This window comes from Electrophorus electricus, chromosome 15 (assembly GCF_013358815.1).
Source record: "Electrophorus electricus isolate fEleEle1 chromosome 15, fEleEle1.pri, whole genome shotgun sequence".
NCBI lineage: Eukaryota > Metazoa > Chordata > Actinopteri > Gymnotiformes > Gymnotidae > Electrophorus > Electrophorus electricus.
In genome coordinates this window covers 14,566,482-14,578,334 of record NC_049549.1, presented here as the reverse complement: position 1 = coordinate 14,578,334, position 11,853 = coordinate 14,566,482, and the positions used below count along the sequence as shown (strand labels likewise).

Here is an 11,853-nt window from a genome sequence, read left to right as displayed (position 1 = left end):
GATTTTCCCTTGTCTGCACTAATCCTTGAAACAAAGGAAGAATTCCCCTGTTAGAGCTTAGCAGGTAGTAGTGAAACTTAAAAGCCAGGTCTGTTCTGTGTAGTGCTTTTGTAGTGTGAGCACTGCTTATTATACATCTGTAGTCTCAGAGATGTGTATCTCTGACCTTAAAAATAAAGTCAGCCATTGTATTTTTGAGCTGCTCACGTGTCCCGATTTGCATGAACTTAGACAGCTGTTTGTGCTTTTAGAGGCATTATATCATAGCTGTGACCAAATATTTTCATCAATGATAAATTAATTTAACCGTGTCACAGTGCATTATCTTACAAAGGACAGTATACTTTGTCTGTCATCTCTTGTGGTATATGTAGTATATAACAGTCACTAATCACATCCTGTCAGAAGATTACAGTGAGTCACCCTCAACTCCCATAATATTTTAGGAAAATGAATTCATGTATGAATAGAAAAATATATTGAACACTTGTATAGTAAAAGAGTGGATATTGGCATTATTGTGTTTGCAGAAGAGCCCCTACCATTCTGAACACTAACATTTACAATCATGATTACTCCTCTGGCAGACACTGTTATCCGAGGCGACTACCAACCCGGTCAAAGTGCAAGGCAACAGTACAGCTAAGCTCAGGTCTCATGCTGAGGTTTTGTTGTTGTTGTTTTGTCATATGACTGATCTCAGCATGAGGTTGTGGCTGGCTGGAGGTCGTGGACCTCAGAGCCAGGGAATTTCTCCAGTTCAAGCCTGGGAGCTCACGGCTGGCTGCTCCCCAGGGGCCTGGACAGCAGAGTGGTGTGGGGATCTCTTTCTCTGCCTTACCGACTGGATGGCTGCATTATTATAAGGTCCAGCCTGACAACCACTTTGCCCCATTTGCTTGATTCGGTGTAGCAGTTTTATTTACTCCCCTTCCAAGGACTTGGGTCACATGCTTCTTAACCTTAAGAGCAGCTCATTCTCTTGTATTCAATAAATATTCCCAAAGGACCATGGAAAACTGTTGTTGCCATCGGTATGTCAACAGGATGAATTTAGCAGCTGGGATTAATGTATTAAATAATAATCCAAGACAGCACCATCCATTCAACCAACAAATTTCTGATAAGGATATCAACAGCTCCAATGCCAACATTTTGAAATCTACACAATTCACTTTACTATCTACCCCCACTTATATGAGTGATCACTTTGAGCATCAATCAAACTGTCCCCTGTGCACATTCCTTACCTTCACGCCACATTCTTTTTTCCAGGTAGATAGGTAGTATAAGACTGAATGGTGTTTGTAAATTGCATGTTTCCACGACGATTACGTTCGGCAGGAAGTGAGCTTTCAGACCATCAGCAAAGAGGACAAATAGTGTGTGAATGAGCTAAAGCCATTACCGTGGGCCGACCTGTCCGCACGGCAGGTAAGCGAGTGTTTGCGGAGGGTGTGGGTGAGGTGCCGGAGCCATATTCTGGCAGCCATGTGAGCCTACGACCTTTTAGGAGGCCCAGAGGAGAGGGTCATTAGTGCCCGAGAGCCTTCATTAGCGCGGCTGGATCGCGAGGCCTCCTGTTCCAACTGGCGAGGAGGCAACGAGGCTTTTTTTCCTTCTCTAACAGAGTGCAAACAGTGCAGGGGCCATTCTTGACTTATGGAGCCATAGATTTGCGTTGTTCCACCTCAACAGTGTGCCAGCAATGCCGCCTCTGACACTCCCTCTGCTGGATGTAGTGGGAGTCAGAGAAGAGCAGATCAGATACGGCAGGTTGGAGCAGAGGCCAGGCTACCAAAGCACTGAGCTGTTTCTTTCATGCGTTGATGCTTTATTCTATAGGCCAGTGTACAAAATGCCAATATACAGAAGACGATGTAGCCAACGTAGCAAAGCACTTATCTCTTTCTTTCATGTGTTTTATGCTTTATTTTATTTTATATTCTTTTTATGTGGGAGGCTTTACAGAGCTACATGCTAAATTAAATTATTACACTTACATTTCATCTTAATCACAACTGTTCACTGGAGCATTATCACCATCTAAGGTCATTCCCACATCCTACCAAAGATTGTCTGCAAATATATTATAGAGAAGCATGTTAACCTCAGTGTTTCAATTAAATTTATTACTTGAGTGCTTTTCCCTAAGCGTAGTCCCAGAAAGACTGTGATGAAGTAACAATATTTATGCTTTATAGTTCCTCAGTACACCACTGTGTTTATGGTATTGGTTTGGCCTTGAATGCATAGGATAAATGGCACACAGAAAGGAGTGTCTGTATCCTGTCCTTGTATGTCTGAGGCCAACAAAACAACACTAAACAGAGCACCTGTTTGAGCACCTGTTTACCGTCACTGTAGCTCACATCAGCTCAAACCCATACATCGTGATGTATTTTCTGGTCTTTATTACCTCACCCCCAAAAACCCCAACCCCTAGCCCAATTCAGCACTCTGTTTGGGAAATGAGCAAACTGATTTGGAGTGTTCATGTCTGTGCGATTGGACTGCAGATGATCAGTGTCCAGTGGGAATCTGCGAGGAGTGTTTTAATTGCCGGGCACGTGATGTGTTCAGCCCCTCTGTGTCCCAATAGTTATGAGAACATACTCTACAGGCCTGCACTGTGACACAACAGCGTTACACAACACGCTCCATCAAACACAGCAACATCGCACAACAGCGTTACACAACACGCTCCATCAAACACTGCAACATCGCACAACAGCGTTACACAACACGCTCCATCAAACACTGCAACATCGCACAACAGCGTTACACAACACGCTCCATCAAACACTGCAACATCGCACAACAGCGTTACACAACACGCTCCATCAAACACTGCAACATCGCACAACAGCGTTACACAACACGCTCCATCAAACACTGCAACATCGCACAACAGCGTTACACAACACGCTCCATCAAACACTGCAACATCGCACAACAGCGTTACACAACACGCTCCATCAAACACTGCAACATCGCACAACAGCGTTACACAACACGCTCCATCAAACACTGCAACATCGCACAACAGCGTTACACAACACGCTCCATCAAACACTGCAACATCGCACAACAGCGTTACACAACACGCTCCATCAAACACTGCAACATCGCACAACAGCGTTACACAACACGCTCCATCAAACACTGCAACATCGCACAACAGCGTTACACAACACGCTCCATCAAACACTGCAACATCGCACAACAGCGTTACACAACACGCTCCATCAAACACTGCAACATCGCACAACAGCGTTACACAACACGCTCCATCAAACACTGCAACATCGCACAACAGCGTTACACAACACGCTCCATCAAACACTGCAACATCGCACAACAGTTACACAACCTGCTCCATCAAACACTGCAACATCGCACAAGTTACACAACCTGCTCCATCAAACACTGCAACATCACACAACAGCGTTACACAACCTGCTCCATCAAACACTGCAACATCGCACAACAGCGTTACACAACCTGCTCCATCAAACACTGCAACATCGCACAACAGTTACACAACCTGCTCCATCAAACACTGCAACATCGCACAAGTTACACAACCTGCTCCATCAAACACTGCAACATCACACAACAGCGTTACACAACCTGCTCCATCAAACACTGCAACATCACACAACAGCGTTACACAACCTGCTCCATCAAACACTGCAACATCACACAACAGCGTTACACAACCTGCTCCATCAAACACTGCAACATCACACAACAGCGTTACACAACACGCTCCATCAAACACTGCAACATCGCACAACAGCGTTACACAACACGCTCCATCAAACACTGCAACATCGCACAACAGCGTTACACAACCTGCTCCATCAAACACTGCAACATCGCACAACAGTTACACAACACGCTCCATCAAACACTGCAACATCACACAACAGCGTTACACAACACGCTCCATCAAACACTGCAACATCACACAACAGCGTTACACAACACGCTCCATCAAACACTGCAACATCACACAACAGTTACACAACACGCTCCATCAAACACTGCAACATCACACAAGTTACACAACACGCTCCATCAAACACTGCAACATCACACAACAGTGACCCTCAATCAAGCTTTACAACACTGACTACCAGCTCAAATATACACTGTCTGCACCCCCCTCTCCAACAGACAGCGACACTCTGGCCCTCAAAGCCGCAGCTGCCATCACAGTAAACATGTGAGACTTATTGTTTAAGAGGAATTTAATGTTAGCAGTAAATGTCACACAAAATCAATTTTGAGAACCTTTCCAAAGACATAATTCTACAGGGATAGATACAATAATGAACCCATATGTAGTCATCTCAGAAGGCAGGAATGCTGTGGGTTGTGTAATATCACAGCATCTTATTTGTCAAAGAGTTATATGTAGGGAAAAACCTAAACAAAAACATTAGCCCCATCTAAAGGATAACATTGGCCCAGTACTAACACATAAATAGTGAAAACAAAGAAATGTCCTAAAGGAATATAGATTTGAATTTTTTAAAAGAAGAACAAACAATCCATAGCATACATTTCTTTTTGATTTTTAGCACATTATTTCACAGTTATATTCTGGAATGCTGATCATTGTAAAGTGTTATTTGAATCATAAGAAGCACCATAAACAGATCATTATGAAGTCTTTTACGTAAAAACAGTAGTGTAGCATATTACAAAGTATATCATCATAAAATAATAAAAGTCAGTCATCTATAACACACATTATTTCACACTCATATTAGATAAGTGAGAGTTCATTTTTTAAGAAGCTTTTGCTACTGTCATTAGACACAGAGACAATTTCATATAAAAATATATGTGTGTGTGTGTATATTTGGGGTTTTTTTGTTTTACTTTTTTTTTAAAAGATTATAAAGTTTTTAAACTTTTACTAATTTTTAGTTAAACTTCCAAAGATCATTATGATTTTATTCTTTTTTGCCTTTGCTGTTCCTAACCTGAGTTATCATGCACTTATAATCCCTTCTTATCTAGAAATATGCAGTATCTAAGGACAATTAAAATTGTTCAGGCATAACTGATTATGCTTGTTAAGAGTAAAAATAAATAAATAGATGGGAACTATTGATTAAAAAAATGATATATAAAACAATTAAAAACCATAAACATACGCTAGTGCTATTAGCATAGCATATGAGCACAGCTCAAAACAACAAATCATGGTGTGTCAGTTAATTTGCTTCTTTTACTGGCATGAGGAGTGTCAGGGAGTTGGTATCCACTCTTTCTCCAGGCACAGATCTCCCTGTGAAGGCAAAACCTGCATTTCCAGGCCTCCTCTATATCCACTCCCCTGGACTCCCTCTGGCCTCTCCAGTAGGCCAGGTAGTCCCGGAGATCGGCCCGCAGCTTTGTTGCATCGAAGGAGGCCACCCTTGTCCCGATGAGGCCACAGGAGGCCTGATGCCTGTATTCCACCTGGAGGAGGTCAATGCATGGGAGTACAGAGGCAGACAGGCTCTGCAGGAAAGCATCTACCATCTCACCGAAGGTTGCTACCCGGAGCCCAGCTTTAGCGGTGTGTGCGAGGACTCCGTCCCCGAGTCCCCGAGAACCACACAGCTGGGGGTTGTCCACCAAGTGCTCCCTCCTCAGCTCCCCTCGGACCATCGCGTCAAACAGAAGCTTATACAAGCCCACCTGACAGACAGATTTAGAGAGGAAAGACGTGAAACACAGCAAAGCCGAGTGATGTAAGCAACGCAAAGTTTGTGCGTTTACCTGAAAGTTGTGGCATTCCGTCTGGGCAGTTCTGGGCAGAGAGTCGTCCCTACGGGTCTTCAGCTCGTTCAACACCAGCTCCCCCTTCAGGTTATAACTCAACTCGTCAATGACACCCATTACATGCACACCTTCCAGGACACCAAACACTGGAAACTCACGCACACACTCACCTGTAACCACAAAAAGATACAACACAAATAATATCGAGCAGGTAGAGCATGGTGCTATTAACACCAAGGTCATGGGTACGATTCCCATACAGCACAGCCATGGCTCTGAGTGTAAGGTTCTCTGAATAAGAGCAACTGACAAGTGCTGTAAATATAAACACTTCTGTATTGACATACCTGCCTCTAATAGTGGAATCATGTGCAACATATTGAGAAGTGCAACGGCAACAAAATCTTCTCTACTCTGGGTATTAATGGAGATGACTTCTTGGATTTCCAACTCTGTGTGGGAAGAGGCATAATAACATGCAGTATGATTTTACAAAAAAAACAAAACAAAAACTAGGGCAGTGAATTTCAGAAAAGCAGACTGGACCCAAATTCAGGAAGAAGAAAGCTGAATACTGGCAGATGACCTCACCTCTGACCAAGTGAATGGTCGCGCCAGTCTGCACCTCGGTACGCTTCTGCTCCTCCCTCCTGATGTGAGGCTTTTGAAAGTCATACTCAAGCTTCATCTCACACCAAGCCTGTTGACACAGTGTGGTTACGCTCAGGTGGCGCTTCCAAAAGCGCAGCTGACGCCTACGACCGCCCTCGGGACGGCACTTCCTCTTCAGGCCCCTCTCCTCGTCCATTTTAAAAGGACTCTGCTCTGATCTTTCCTCGGTCTTGCAAGCCCTGACAGAGACCCACCAAATGCTATATTAGTACTGCACATTGTAGCCCTATTCTTTAGCCGTCATCCCACACCAGCCAGTATATGTAGATCAAACTGTAAAAGTGCATTTTTAAAATAAGGTGGACTTGCCTATGCAAAGACTCTGGGACTGTAACTTGATTACTATTCCTCGTGTCATCTTTCTGACATGTGACCGACTCATAGGGCTCTTCTGAAATGATTAAAACACACACAATCATACGTGAAAGGCGGATTCACGTCATAGTGACGGATTTCAAATCAGCCGATATTAATACTGTTATTTACTATGTAAATTGTTATATTTCTTTTTAAATTATATTCAGTGCTGTCTGTTTTATATGGCTTGATTCTATACTAAATCTATTTTAAAACATGGACACCTCCATGTGAGGGACCCACTCTAAGGACCATACACTTCATTCGAGGACTTTACAGAACACTTTATAGGGGAAAACAAGGTAAAAATGAAAATATTTCATATATATTGCTTGCTACTTTATGGTGGTAAAAATTAATGTATTCCTATTAGAGGACAAGGTCCCGTTAGACCCTATCTGTCTACAATCAGGTAATTAGTTTCACAAAACAATGCAGCAGTGCCACCTAGCGGGATTTAAAAGTCTATTCAAACACATGATCTATTAGCAAACTATTTAGCCAGAAAAGCCATAGAGCCTGTTAAATAGCTGAATTAGACTCTTATTAAATGTTATGATCCGTATCTTAAGAGTCCTCTTACGTTTCTCTACTTGTGCAGCGGAGTAGAGGAGGTCGGAGTCGCTGATGTCGCCCCAGTCCTCAAACGCCCGCTCCATGAGCGAAGGGCAAGAAACGCAGTATTCACGGAAATGCGTCGTATGACATGTTCGTGAAGCTCCTCACATCCAAATTGCTTTATTTATGGCGACGAGTAAGATGTGGTCAGCAGGTTGAGAGGCATTAAAGAAGCATGAACCATCTCGCGTTTTCAGCGTTTCTCCTCTTCGTTGTTTATGGAATTTGCCCGAACTTGTCCGCATTTAGGCCACGCCCTCGACTCATTTCCTCCAAGGGATCCGGTCGCATTTCCATTTACTGTTTGTATAGCCTAACCCATATTTATCATGCTTCACTGTTTGTTGCTGCCGATTGACTCTTAAAATAAGATTTCCTACTACACTGAAATGAGTTAATTCGCAGCTTTCTATTCATTTGGCTATTCCCAGGTGCGTAGTCGAAACTACCAAGAGTAAAAACATGCTGTTAGACCGCAGCTTGTAACTGAGAAATTCACCTGTAGCCTACTTGTGAGGTAGTTATACCACCAAGCAGTATGAATACCATCAAACGTGACGCTAGAGCTGTCTTTTCAGAGGTTAAAGTCCCTCAACATTTATTACTAGATTAAAAAAAAAAAAAACCTAAAATAAATACAACGAAAAAAAAACATTACGTCAAGACTACTGAACGGAACTCATATCAGACCATCACAGTCTGATCATTCAGGTTTGTAGGCGTCTATAATGTCCTATGCAGAAGGAACCCGGGCAATGAAGAGAATATAGTGAAACACATTGAATTTTCATGACACAACAGAATCCACTGAATAAAAATCAGCTCAAGGTCACACTGTCACCCAGGTATCCAAGGAAGATTATCCCCCGTACGTTGTTCATCAAAGCATTACACAAAGTCCAGACCCTGTGGTATCTGACTCACCCAGGGGGTAAAATTGAGGACATTAACTACAATATACGTTCAAAAGCAGCAGCTAGTAAATTGAAAATAAATGAGCAACCAAAGACAATTCTGAGTCAGAATGCTCAGTGCATGTTATTAAACTACTGACAGCATATATAATTAAAATGTTATGTTCTGTTTGAACTAAAAGCGTAAGAGGTTAATTCTTTAATATGTACGTTAGGAACGCATTTGTAGGCCTAGTACCAGGAGAAGCTCTAGCAGGGCTTTACAGTATAGAGGAGTGTTTTCCTCACCTGAAGGGGGCCTTTGAAAACCACGAATAAGTTCAGAGCTTGTAAAATTGTCCTTTTGTTGGCTTGGTTATTAATCTCTGCAGAGGTGGATACAGTAGCGAAAAATTGCACTGAAGTAAAAGTATTGTTGATTTAAAATAATGATTACTCTAGTAGAGGTAAAAGTAGTCATTTAAATGACTTAAAAGTAAGAAAATATCTAGTAAAAAAAACTACTCAAGTAGGAAGTTGCTTCATTGGAACTCATTTAATAACACTGGGCAAAAAAAAAAAAATTTGTCCCACCTGTAAGCCTTTTAGTACTTTTTTTTTTACGCTGAATTCGAATCGGTTTTTAGATTTAAAAAAAAATCTATTATGTATACGTGGAAGTAACAGCAATTAAATTTGATAAGTACATATTACTTATTCACAAATAAGGATATTATACAAAGTAGGTTCAAATATACAGGTGTATGATTTTGCCAAGTTTTAAAACATTTCAGTGCATAATTTGAGGCATATTTAATCATAATAAAACATTTAAAAAACAGCTATCAACATTTGTTTAAAAAGACAGTCCATGTTTATTTAAATCTGAAACTGCAATACCTATAGGTATCCAACTTGACATCAAATCAAAAGCAGTGGACTTAAATGCAGCACAACTGTATTTCAGTTGAAAAAAAGGCATGAAATAAATATACTGCACCAGTGATTTTCCTAAGAAGGCTCACTGTGGCTAAGGTGAAGTGTCTTTGGAAAGCTAAATTAGGTTATTACATAAAAACAATGTACTGCCCTACAAGTGCTGACACCAGTACACAGACATTCACAGTTCCTACTCTCAGAAGCACACTGTATCTTACTTATTCTGTTTACAGCACTGTTTTATAGTTATATTTTTATTTGGTATAAAAAAGAAATTTGATATTCTTGGCACAAGAACAAAATGTCTGAAAGAACAAAGTGGGGGAAAAGTTGTGGCTTATGCCCAAATGTGGACTTACAGTAGTACACATAGTATGCAAAGAGAATCCGCCTCCGCCATTCTAGTTGGTCTTGTGTTTCAGGAACCCATATCCATATGGTCTTTTCTCGTCATCACTGTGCAAAATATCCAGCACTTCCCTGTTTCATAGCGCTGTTACCAACCTCAAAGTGAGCACGCAGATTTTTGAGCCCTGCGATATGTCAATTGGAAATTGGCTATCCGTCAAAGAAGCCAGAATGAAAGTCCTCCAACTTAAATCCTGAATTTGGCTCATTTATCCTTTTCACCAGTGCTGCATAAAACCAGCTTGCCTCCATCGGTTGTGTCTGCGCGGTGTAACATATGTAACATGCAGCTGTATGCTGTTACAGAGACAACACAACCAATAACTCCTTCAGTCAGCACAGACGAACGTCGTTGTGCAGAATCTTAAACTCGTTAAAACCACAGCAACCAAACATCTGCGACAGCATTTAAGAACCCACAGCAATACAGTCTGACAGATCTCGAGTCACTGAGGAGGCTGCAGGACTTACTTAGAGAATATGATACACTGGTGCACCAACATCATTACAAACGGCCCAAACTTCCAGACACTTGCTAAAACTAATCTCTACACCAGAGCAGTACGACACTCCATCTCTGCTAAAACAAACATAAAAGCATGCTTTAAAAAAAAAAAAAAAAAAAAAAAAAAAAAAAAAAAAAAAAAAGTTAGGAAACCCACCCACTTGCATTGAACCAGATCTGATCAGCCTCACTGTGGGCAGTGGTCCATAATGGGTAACGCGGACATTTTGTCGTAGGGATTCTCTGATGGGCCAATTCCCCTTCAACACTGAGTGGCCCTACAGTCAGACGCCTCTAGCTCCACACTGGACAGGAAGCGTTTGGCCAGCTTCCGTCCATCATAACTGAGCTGGGTCGTGTAGAGGGTCTGAGCGTATTTGGGGTACACTATGGTGGTGCTCCGGTACCGCTGCACCCGCTGACGAGGCTGGAACTCCAGCTGGGTCTTATATCGTCTCCAGGTGCTCTGAGACAGAGCCAAGACGGTCTGGCTGCACGACTCCAGACCCAAACCCTTCGGCTGCAGAGCCACGTCCTGGATGAAGTGGCGCTCCGAGTCATAGCGCACGGAAGACGTGTATCTGCCGCAATTACACGTAACACTTTAATGTGTTTAACTGGTAACAGCAAAACAACGTGCAAAAACGAAACGTGTGGCGAACATCAACATTTAACTTGAACAAACATTACCTTATTTCTTTTGGTGGTAGAGGATCGAGTTCAATTCCCTCGCCGTAGGAGAACGGGTGCAGCTGGGGAATACCTTTAACCTGCTTAAAAGGAACCTGCAATAAAAAAAGATTAGAATTTGTTTCGCCAGTTGGTAAAGGCAAACGTTAAGTACTTCCAGATAAACAGATACAGTTAACTATTGGTAAACTACAACCAAACATATACATGTGGTTCTTATCATTTTTCAAGCTCCACTGTCAACCTAAGATACATTTGAAGTTCGTTCACAGCCCAGATTACTTTTGCCTCTTACGTTCAGGGTAACTGTCAGCTACAGATAATGAATAAGGCAGCGCCTTTACACACAGTTGAGCAGCTTCTCCCCTCGTCCTCCGAGACAGCGCTCCCGATGCCCTTCTCACTGCTGACCGGCAGGAGCCAGGGACTTGGACTTGGACTAGGTGGCAGACCGGAGTCTGGGCTGTCAAGCGCTCGCTCAGCTGTGAAATTCATATCCAGCAGATGGTCGTCAGACACATTGTGCAAATTCAGTCTTCCCACCATGTCCCCACAGCGCAGCTTGAGGAACTGTAGGTCCTTATATATATATGCAGCAAGTGTCCCAATCAAGAGTGCCAATCAGTCGCCTAAACGCGACTCTGTTTGCAGCTCGACAACACAGGTTACGATCGTCCGGAATCCGCTAAACGGCACTGCATCACTGCTGTCCGTCATGGTCCTTTTCTATTTCATGCAAAATTGAAATGAATTTCTTGATATCAGTCTGTTTAGACGCCGTCTGTTCATAAAAACGTGAACGAGAGTAAGTTCATTTCGCTTTGCTCTAGAGCAAACCTAGTAAAGCGACAGAGTCGCCGCCGAGCGAGGCAACTAAACTGCCTGCTCGCCTGAATTTAAAACGGTCTTCAGTCAAAGACGTTCATTGTTTTACAAGAAACTAGAAAAAAGCAAAGCCTTTATTACTGCCTAACCCACTGCTGATTG

The 11,853-nt window shown here is 42.4% G+C and overlaps 2 protein-coding genes across 3 annotated transcripts; both read right to left on the bottom strand.

The window, feature by feature from the left end:
• Window positions 1–4,238: 4,238 nt before the first annotated feature.
• On the bottom strand, window positions 4,239–8,850 carry exo5 (exonuclease 5). Of its 2 annotated transcripts, none has more exons than XM_026997769.2 (6): window positions 7,397–8,850; window positions 6,766–6,847; window positions 6,376–6,635; window positions 6,132–6,236; window positions 5,782–5,954; window positions 4,239–5,700 (listed from the first exon to the last, which is right to left on the bottom strand). In XM_026997769.2, the coding sequence occupies exons 1-6, from the start codon at window positions 7,470–7,472 to the stop codon at window positions 5,218–5,220; spliced, it is 1,179 nt and encodes a 392-aa protein (XP_026853570.2). In that variant the 5' UTR covers window positions 7,473–8,850; the 3' UTR covers window positions 4,239–5,217. The 2 variants fall into 2 exon arrangements, with proteins under 2 accessions (XP_026853570.2, XP_026853571.2); XM_026997770.2 differs by having other exon boundaries at window positions 5,782–5,865; window positions 6,136–6,236.
• A 221-nt stretch (window positions 8,851–9,071) lies between these two features.
• rflnb (refilin B) lies at window positions 9,072–11,842 on the bottom strand. Its single transcript, XM_026997775.2, has 3 exons — window positions 11,215–11,842; window positions 10,867–10,961; window positions 9,072–10,757 (listed from the first exon to the last, which is right to left on the bottom strand). The coding sequence occupies exons 1-3, from the start codon at window positions 11,410–11,412 to the stop codon at window positions 10,439–10,441; spliced, it is 612 nt and encodes a 203-aa protein (XP_026853576.2). The 5' UTR covers window positions 11,413–11,842; the 3' UTR covers window positions 9,072–10,438.
• Window positions 11,843–11,853: the final 11 nt, after the last annotated feature.

Bases quoted from the DNA above. Each gene is read 5' to 3' on its own strand.
- exo5 (XM_026997769.2), bottom strand. From the start codon at position 7,472: ATGGAGCGGGCGTTTGAGGACTGGGGCGACATCAGCGACTCCGACCTC. The intron at 6,848-7,396 runs GTAAGAGGACTC...TAATCATTTCAG, and splicing joins CGCTGCACAAGTAGAGAAAC to AAGAGCCCTATGAGTCGGTC. The intron at 5,955-6,131 runs GTATGTCAATAC...TTGTGGTTACAG, and splicing joins GATTCCACTATTAGAGGCAG to GTGAGTGTGTGCGTGAGTTT.
- rflnb (XM_026997775.2), bottom strand. From the start codon at position 11,412: ATGGTGGGAAGACTGAATTTGCACAATGTGTCTGACGACCATCTGCTG. The intron at 10,962-11,214 runs GTGTGTAAAGGC...TTTTTATTGCAG, and splicing joins AGGGGAGAAGCTGCTCAACT to GTTCCTTTTAAGCAGGTTAA. The intron at 10,758-10,866 runs GTAATGTTTGTT...TAATTGCGGCAG, and splicing joins CTACCACCAAAAGAAATAAG to ATACACGTCTTCCGTGCGCT.